This window comes from Laccaria bicolor, genomic scaffold (assembly GCF_000143565.1).
Source record: "Laccaria bicolor S238N-H82 LACBIscaffold_6 genomic scaffold, whole genome shotgun sequence".
Classification (NCBI taxonomy): domain Eukaryota; kingdom Fungi; phylum Basidiomycota; class Agaricomycetes; order Agaricales; family Hydnangiaceae; genus Laccaria; species Laccaria bicolor.
The window spans coordinates 189,711-199,849 of NW_001889877.1; the positions used below are offsets into that span (position 1 = coordinate 189,711).

General features: G+C 42.4%; 1 protein-coding gene across 1 annotated transcript; it reads left to right on the forward strand.

Annotated features, from left to right (window-relative positions):
• Positions 1-5,984: 5,984 nt before the first annotated feature.
• Positions 5,985-6,920, forward strand: LACBIDRAFT_324546 (uncharacterized protein; the record flags this gene model as incomplete). Its single annotated transcript, XM_001877969.1, has 1 exon — positions 5,985-6,920. The coding sequence occupies one exon, from the start codon at positions 5,985-5,987 to the stop codon at positions 6,918-6,920; it is 936 nt and encodes a 311-aa protein (XP_001878004.1).
• Between the last annotated feature and the right edge of the window lie 3,219 nt (positions 6,921-10,139).

Sequence of the window (10,139 nt, forward strand, 5' to 3'; positions counted from 1 at the left end):
ACCTAGGCAATCTAAGCTTAGTTCTCCCTCATCAGACCCTCAGAAACTAAGATCGCCCTCGAACTCTATAGTCTTTCGACTTAGAGCCTCTTTTGAAACCTTGACGATAAGTCTTCAACGTTGAAGACTTAATACACGTTTGACTTAACAGAAGTCAGCGTATCTTAGAACCTTGGACTGACCTTCGGGCGCAAGGCTACTAGAACCTACCGTGTCGCTTTAAGGGCTAAGCGAACGTTGTAGTGACCCACTTTGTCTCAACGACGAGAACTGTGGTAGACGAACGATCAACCGAACTCGAAAGCTTAACATAACTGCCCGTTACGCTTAACAACCGTAACAAAAGGTTCAAGCTTATACCAGAACAGAAGGCGCATCACCGCCCTCTACCCGAATCAGACACACTGGACAACGTAACAAGAATTATACGTCTTACCGAAGAGTATAACAACAGAATTGAAAACGTTATAAGTCTCATCAGAGAGTATAACGAAAGAATCAAAGACATCATCATATTGACAGAAGGCGTGTCCAACCCACCTCCTACCCAAAGAAATCATGGCTGCTCGAAGAGAGTCAGACCGTTGGACACTACGAGCACCAGCAGAAAGCTCAGACTCAGAACCCGAACCAAGAACCGACACCTTCACATCCGGTGAAGAACAGTACGAAAGCGCAGACGAGGGTAGCAGTCCCCCTGCATCACAGACACCAGTAACAGGAACATCGACACCTGTATCGACAACAGAAAGATATAGACGAATAACAGGACCAGGACCATCATCGTTCCCCTTTAGCAGACGAACCACACCCAGAGGATCACCAGCGATCACCAGAACACCCAGCAGAAGCGTACAGCCGCTATTAGGACCAATCATCCCGACGTCGACATTTACACCGATAGATTTAGCCAGTTTAGGTATTACACCTACCGACGAAAGAACCGAAGCAGTTGAACAGTTCAACACATTCGCAGTAAACCCATACCCCGAGTCACCAGCAGTACCTGGAACTCCCAGACAGACAGACACACCAGTAGAACCCAAGAACCCAACAGAACCAAGACAAAGAATGGCCAATGCTGCTAACGCCAAAGGAGACTGATGCCGCACACCCAAAGATTTTGATGGAAACGAAGACAAGTACAAGACTTGGCTTAGAACAGTACAGACCTACATGGAGGTCAACGATCACTTGTTCAGCACCGACAAGCGAAAGATCCAGTTCGCCCTCAGTTTTATGATCACAGGCAGAGCTGCTGACTGGGCAGAACACTTTACAGACACCCACTTGAATACCGATGGAGTATTCACCACAGCATCAACGTGGAAAGAATTTGTCCAATTGTTAAATGAAACATTTGACATCAGAAAGATGAAAGATAAAGCGAGAGTAGACCTCTCAATCCTTAAACATAAACTGGGACAACTCGAACAGTACATCCTTGACTTTACTGCACTTGCCAATCGGGCAGGATATGTTTTAACAGGAAACACAGAGAATCCGGTCCTCTCTCAGCTTTTTCTCGAACACTTAAATCCCTTGTTACGGGAAAAGATCGAGACACAGAAAGAACCACCCGAGACACTCAAAGTCATCATAGAAGATGCTAGGAAATTCGACAAGTCATATTATAAGAACCAAGCATGGAAGACGAAATTAATGGGATGGCAACCAACTAGGAGCATACCTCGTCAAACTCCTCGACCATCCTATACTCCCAGATCTCGAGATCCAGACGCTATGGATATCGACAGATTAACCATCGAAGAACGAAACGAATATATGAAGAAAGGGTTATGTTTCCGATGCGGAAAAACAGGACACATGTCTCGCGACCATGCGACCAATCCCGCCCTTAATACCGGAAAAGGAAACACGTCCAAACCCGCCACTCCATATAAGGCTATCATGCCACCACCAAACAAGAACGCCGCACAGAAAGTCCGTGCTATCATGGCAGGACTCGATGACGAAGAATTAGAAGAAGCAAAAGTTGCTTTTATAGAATCTTTGGATAAAAATCCAAACGAACCAGCCGAAGAATCAGACGATGAAGACAAGGGTTTTCAGTAAGAAGGCTAGCAACGACGTCTAGACCTTCTAAACAATTTTCCATTAAAGCTCTTAAAATTCGAAGTGTACCTAATGACGACTCAAAATCAATGCGCGTTAACACAAGAATTATTAATGGAAAGAAAACCGTCGAAACGAAAGCGCTTATCGATAGTGGCGCTCAAGGAATCTTTATGGACGAACGATTCGCGAAAGAACACAGACTCCCGCTTTTGAGATTGGATAAGGAAATCCAAGTCTCAAACGTAGATGAAAGTCCGAACAAGAATGGACCTATTAGGTTCTACACCCGACTCCCAACAAAAATCGATGGAAAAGTAAATTCCACCCGATTTTTAATTTCCAACCTAGGAAAAGAAGATGTAATCCTTGGATTACCATGGTTAGACAGAATTAACCCCGAAGTAAACTGGACGAAGAAGACCATCAAAATTATCCCAGACAGGATAAAGAAACCGAACATACGACAAGCCGTAGACCGAGAAATTCAGATTCTAAAGATAGAATCCGAACGTAAAAGGATGAAGTCAAAGAAGGCTTTCGCAGATCAGCTGCGAAAAATCCCTGACAAAAAAAAGAAATCAACGATCTCTATTGAAGAAGTACCCGATGAAGACGCAACCCCAAAATTCGAAAGATTAACAGATGACGAAGAAGCTATTCTCATAGCCGTGAATGAACTTCCCGATCAGTACGAAAATATGCCGGCCCTAGTACCCAACACAGAAGATGATGATGAAGACGAAACAGAAGGAGATCTTGTCACCTCATATCTCCAAGAAGAAACCATAACGGTATCCGAACCAAAGAAAGAAGAACCTCTAAATCAACCCATTCAGATTGATTCAGATATTACGATCAGAGCTAAGACATCTATATCGCAGAGTCTTGCACACAAAGAAGAAACTAAAGAAGAGAAGACTTTCGAAGAGCTAGTCCCAAAAGAATACCACCAGTTCAGATCAGTATTCAAAAAGAAAGCATCAGAACGCTTTCCCGAATCAAGACAATGGGATCATAGGATCGATCTCAAACCGGATTTCGTACCGAAAAGATCGAAACTCTATCCACTAGGACAGAAAGAAGAAGAAGAAATGAACAAGTTCATTGATGAAAACCTAAAGAAAGGTTTCATCAAACCATCAAATTCACCTCAGGCTTCACCTTTCTTTTTCATATCAAAGAAAGACAGTAAAGCGCTGAGACCCTGTCAAGATTATCGCTATCTGAACGATTACACAGTCAAGAACGCATATCCCCTCCCATCTATCGACGATCTCCTAAACAAACTTCAAGGAGCTACAGTCTTCACGAAGTTAGATATCCAATGGGGATATAACAACGTCCAAATTAAACAGGGTGATGAATGGAAAGGTGCCTTCATCACTAAAAGAGGACTATTCGAACCGACAGTAATGTTCTTTGGAATGACCAATTCACCCGCAACATTCCAAGCCATGATGAATGACTATTTCGCCGATATGATCGCCCAAGGATGGGTTTTGATCTATCTCGACGACATTCTCATATTCTCCAAAGACCCCAGACATCAACATGGACGAACCGAGAAAGTTCTAAAAAGACTAGAAGAAAAGGATTTATTCCTTAAACCAGTAAAGTGCGTTTTCAACGCAAAAGAAGTCGAATACCTGGGTTTCATCATAAGGCCGAACGAAATCTCCATGGACCCCATAAAGCTAGCTGGAATTCAAGATTGGATTCCACCGAAGAATGTAAAAGCCGTCAGATCATTTTTAGGATTTGGCAACTTCTACCAAAGATTTATTGGCAACTATGCAGAAACTGCCAAACCCCTAAATGAACTCACTAAAAAGACAAAAGTTTTCGAATGGTCACAAGAATGTCAAACGGCCTTCGATAACTTAAAAAAAGAAGTTTCTAGAAAAACCAGTGCTAGTCATCCCTGATCCAACAAAACCGTTTTATGTTGAATCAGATGCATCCAAATGGGCTACAGGAGCCGTTCTCCGACAAAGAGATACGAACAGAGATTTGAAACCATGCGGTTACATTTCTCACAGTTTTACCCAGACAGAAAGAAACTACGACATATACGACAGAGAACTTCTAGGCATCATACGAGCCCTAGAAACGTGGAGACACTTCTTAGAAGAAAGTCCACACCCCGTAACAGTATTCTCAGACCACAAGAATTTGACATACTTCCGAAAGACGCAAAAACTGAACCGCCGACAAGCTAGATGGAGTTTATACCTATCAAGGTTTAATCTTCAACTCATTCACGTTCCCGGATCAAGAATGATCCAATCCGACGCTCTATCCAGACGACCAGATCACGTCCCTGATAACGACAACGATAATGAAAACCTTGTCTTACTTCCAGACAAGATATTCATTAATCTTATTAATGTTGAACTCGCAAAGATGATCGAGTCAACAACAGCTTCAGACGAATTAGTAAAGAACATATCGAATGTTCTCTCTACGAAAGGAATTCCGCCGATTAAGTCAAGCCTCTCCGATTGGAAAATAGAAGATGGAAAACTTTTCTATCAAAACCGATGCTACATTCCCGACAGTAACGGAATACGAAAACTCATTGTGCAAGAGTTTCACGATTCACCAATGACCGGACACCCCGGAAGAGACAGCACATTGGAAATGGTGCAAAGACATTACTGGTGGCCAAGATTACGCCACTTCGTATATGAATATGTTGCAGGATGCGCCACGTGTCAACAGAACAAGATTAACACACATCCCACGCAACCACCGACACAACCAATTAAATCCACAGCAACACGACCCTTTCAGATGATATCGCAAGATTTTATATCAGGATTACCAAAGACGAAACGAGGCTATAACTGCATAATGGTCGTGGTAGACCATGGCCTTACAAAGGGGGTAATTTTCATCCCAACCAACAAAGAATTGACCGCCCTAGAAGCCGCTGAACTTCATTTTGATCATACCTTCAAACGATTTGGAATACCAGACGACATCATATCCGACTGGGATCCCCTTTTTGTTTCAAAAACCTATCGAGGTTTAATGAAACTTTGTGGAATCAAACAACAAATCAGTACAGCATATCACCCCGAGACAGACAGAGAAACAGAACGAGTCAATCGAGAACTCGAACTGTACCTCAGAATATTCTGCAAGAGAATTCCAGAAGAATGGGACAAGAATCTCTCTATCGCTGAATTTTCATACAATGGACGACCCCATTCTGTTACAAAACAAACCCCATTCTACCTCATGTTTGGATGTGAACCTACCGGAATCCCAATAGCATTCTCAAAGATGAATGTCCCTGCAGTCGAAAGAAGATTGTCAGAACTCCTAAAGGAAAGAGAGAACGCTCGAGCCGCACATGAACTGGCACGACAAGCTCAAATTAAACGATCCAAAAAGAATTCTCCTCCATTCAGTAAAGGAGACTTAGTATGGTTAGATGGGCGACACCTTAACAAAGGACACAAGTTCCCAAAGATAGATTCATTACGCGAAGGACCCTTCAAGATTGAAGAAATCATGGGGCCAGTAACGTACAAACTTCGACTTCCACCCCAGTGGAAGATACACAACGTTTTCCACAGAAAACTTCTTACCCCATACCGCGAAACCGACGTTCACGGAAAGAACTTCCCTGAACCCCCTCCTGACCTTGTCGAAGGAGAGGAAGAATACGAAGTAGATTCGATCAGAGATCACAGAAAACGAGGCAAAGGATACCACTATCTAGTGGAATGGAAAGGATATTCCGATGAGACGTGGGAACCAGAAAGCAATTTGAAGAATGCTTCCGAGATTCTCAAAAGCTATAAGAAGAGGAAGAATCTCCAGTAGAACCCTCAGACAATCGTCTGAACTCGCAATTAAGCCAACCAACTTTCTCCGCAACCAACCCTCCTCTAAACATGTACGCCTCCCTCTTCAACTCTGAATCTTTCCTCACCGCCACCCTCTTTATTGAATGTCTTGTTCAAAAAGAAGAACACGTCTGTACCCTTATCAAGACCTGTCACGACGACCCCACTCTCTCCCTCAATCTCCACCTTATTTTAGAAGCTATTGCCACCGAGAAACGTCTCGAAGGCAAACTCAGATACAAGGACGAAAACGTCCTTAGTCTTCATCATATGGTAACAACTGCCATCGCTGCCGCCATCCGACATGGCATCTTGAACACTATTAGAGACTGTGATAAACTTCCCGCCGTCCCCGACTACATCCCGAGCCATTTCGCAGGACGAGGGATCATACAGTACTTTGAGAAGTTCGACGCAGAGATCCACGCCTACGGGAAGAAATTCCCAACATCCCCTCACATTACTACTTACCATCCTTACCAACGCACTCCTACTCCTCGCTGCTCAAAGTGCAAGAGACTTGGACACATTCGTAAGAATTGTAGCGACTACCAATGTAGAGGATGCCTCTGGTGGGGACCAGGACATACCACCCCCAATTGTGAAACAAAGAAGAAATCCGACAAGGCATGGGAATGGGAGAAGAATATGAAACCCGCAGGATACGATACGACGACAGGAACGCAGATGTGGAAGGAAAGAATCTATAATTGGACCGGAATACCGATTCTCAGAAACGAAGATTGGAACACCCCCAGGAAGCAACCCGAGTTCGTCGACTTAACTTCCCCTTCACCACCTTCTTCGCCACCTTTTTCACCCTCTATGCCACCTCTCGCACCACCGACCCCACCATCATCTCCTCTATACAATCCCTACTCTCCTACGACTCACCCGTCTCCTCTCTTTGACCTTGAAGACTTGGTCAGTGACTTCGACTCTATCACTTCTTCATCTGACAATATCGGTGATATTGAAGTTTAAACGGGGGGTAATGTTACAGACTCTTTTTCGTACATATATGCGCAGACACTTACATATTCCTAAGACGTATCTAGACCATACTGGACAGTTCTAGACACGCACTCCAGCCAGATTCCTTTTGACTCATATGACTCATATGACTCTTATAGACTAGATACGACTCATATGACTCTACACAAGTCATACAAACTCATACCTCTGACTCGTACTTGACTCATACCCTTAGTATATAAGTAGGGTACTTCTCGTTTGTATTCGGTAGCTTGAACCTAGGCAATCTAAGCTTAGTTCTCCCTCATCAGACCCTCAGAAACTAAGATCGCCCTCGAACTCTATAATCTTTCGACTTAGAGCCTCTTTTGAAACCTTGACGATAAGTCTTCAACGTTGAAGACTTAATACACGTTTGACTTAACAGAAGTCAGCGTATCATAGAACCTTGGACTGACCTTTGGGCGCAAGGCTACTAGAACCTACCATGTCGCTTTAAGGGCTAAGCGAACGTTGTAGTGACCCACTTTGTCTCAACGACGAGAACTGTGGTAGACGAACGATCGATCGAACTCGAAAGCTTAACATAACTGCCCGTTACGCTTAACAACCGTAACAGTCCAACACATCTGGAGGAGGTGGGAGAAGGGCACGATTCTTATCTCGACGTAGGCTTTTGAGCATCGGATGACTACCTGAAATTCATATCAGGCCCAAAATCCGTCAACTGAAGCTTATGTGAAGTGACCCACTGTGAACACCCTGCTCTGGTTGGGGTTAGAGCAAGAACACAAGTATGAGAGTCTTGGATAGATCGCCTGTGGTCTTGGATAGATCGCCTATGCACAGCCTTGATATCGGACCAATATCGGACCCTTTGAGGTTGGTCTACCTTTGTGGTAGTTCCAAATACAGTCAGGACCAACAACGGTGATACATCGTGGCATTTAACACTAGCAACTTGTAGATGAATGATCAGGCATTGTAGAGATTATTTTCTGGCGTGAGGACAGGCAAAGGAAGAAAGGCAAGCTGAAGGTGAGACTGGACGTCATCGATGAAAAGTTGACTTGAAATAAATCACGTTCAAGTGAGGATTACAGTGGCCAGAGGATCGATAATGTTCCCAATCTCACTGATGAAAATCACATTGGATCGTGCAGCTATCCTCATGCCTAAAAATGCCTTACTAGCCGGCGCAAAATTCAATGTGTGATTCACCAAACTCACTACAGTTGACTTTAAATTGACAATGTTAAGACTCCAATATAGGGGAGGCATGTGAGAGTGTAATGAAGGTTGAAGAACTTGGAGACCCAACGAAACGGTGTACATTCTGCCATTGTCCATCAAGGCAGCTTTGTAAATAGTGTTTAAAGGTTCAGTCCATAGGACCGCAAAAAACCGGTGGATCGAACTGAACCGGACCATGGTCCGGTCTTTTTTTCGGTTGCAGTTGCCCCAATTTGGGGTTGGTCCAGTTGCCGGTTGCCTCATTTCGAAAATCTTTTAAAACCGTTCAAAGACCAGTTTTAATCGGTTGCAACCGGTTAAACGGTCACGTGCGTTACATAGCCTTGTAACCACGTTTATTGCCTTTTATTGGGTTTTTGTTTCATCAAAAACGGTCAAGAATTGAGAAAGATATAACCAAATCCATATTTTACCTGAGTCTCTATGAGATGTAATTTGGTTTCAGTCATAGCTATGTCAAATCTTCATTAAATCTCTTGAAAATTGGTAGAATGATGGGTATTTATATGCTTTACTATTTTATATAACCCGTTTATTTTTCAGAGTAATAATGGTTGAGATACAAATGGTTTATATTGGTATAATAAATTATATGCAAAAAAACCGGTCTGGATCGGTCTGAACCGGTATCATGGACTGCAAAAGACCGGTCCTAGGTGGTTCGGTTCGGTTCCCTCAATATCTGGGTTGGTCCTGGACCGGTTGCGGTGCACGGTTGCGCGTTTTCGGGGCAAAAAACCGGACTGAACTGAACCTTTAAACACTATTTGTAAACATTAACAAACAACAGCAAATGTTCTACTGGGATCTAGGTTCGGAGCAAGCCCACGTGCTCCAGCTCCGAAGATCCAGCAGAGCCCCAAATCTCTTACCGAAAAGTTCCAGGAGAGGACACACTCATGCAAATGATGTCATATTACTATATTTAGACATGTGCCTGATTATGTTAGTTACACTGGATGCAAGCCACAATAACTTGGACCAAATTATTGTAAAGAAATTTGAAGTAAGTTTACACTAACAATTTCTGAAAAATTGTAAAGGTATTGTGGTTTTTTCATTAAAAATACTACTGTTTGTGAAAGAAAAGTCACAAATTTTTCAGACAATGATACTGTAAAATTGTTTGAAATTTCTTTACAATAATTTGGTCTAAGCTGCAGTGTTAGTTAGTTCAACTCAAGTCACCTTGACAAAAGAATTGACCCCAGGTCTTTTTTTTTTTGATGCCAGCACCCCCTTTAAAATGAAATAAAAGATTTTACAGCTGTTTGCAATAATGATGGCAAAAACATGATTTTTCTTTGAATCACAAACATTTGGATTTCATTAAATTTTCGTTTTGCAATCAATGACTATACACTAACTGATCAAAAGTAATGTCACATGATTTTTTGGACAAAGTTGGTGCTATAACACAAGAACCAGACATTTTAAGAACTAAACTCTGGTGCATGAAACATAGCTAAAGAGGTGTAGATTGTATATACCAAGTCTGGAGATGAACAAATAAAAACTCAGGATAAGGCAGGGCATTGACTGTGACAACTCCCAAAAATGGGATGTGACAAAGTGGGAAATTCTGAATGACTGCAGCCTACTGGAAGCAATTCACAACTTGAGGAAGAGATATTTTGAACACTGGATCTCCCTACTATTTTTATGAGCTTCATAAAGTCTTTGGGCTAGAAAATTCTATATCCTCCCCTAAAAGGTAAATTTGAACTTGTTGTCAATTTATGTATTTTTCACTTAATATGTTTGTTGGAATGAGGTAAAATGACTCCCTATCAATGTTTGTAGTGTGTATAATACAAAAGGTAGGTAGAAATGTTAAAATGAACATTGCATAATGTCTGTAGAAGCTAATTTCCAGAGTTTTTTTGGAAGTAAACAAGTACCTACAGCATTGACCCTCCTTTCCTGCAAGAAGAAAAAATGCTACCATCCTTTTGAGTTAATCCATGGAGACTT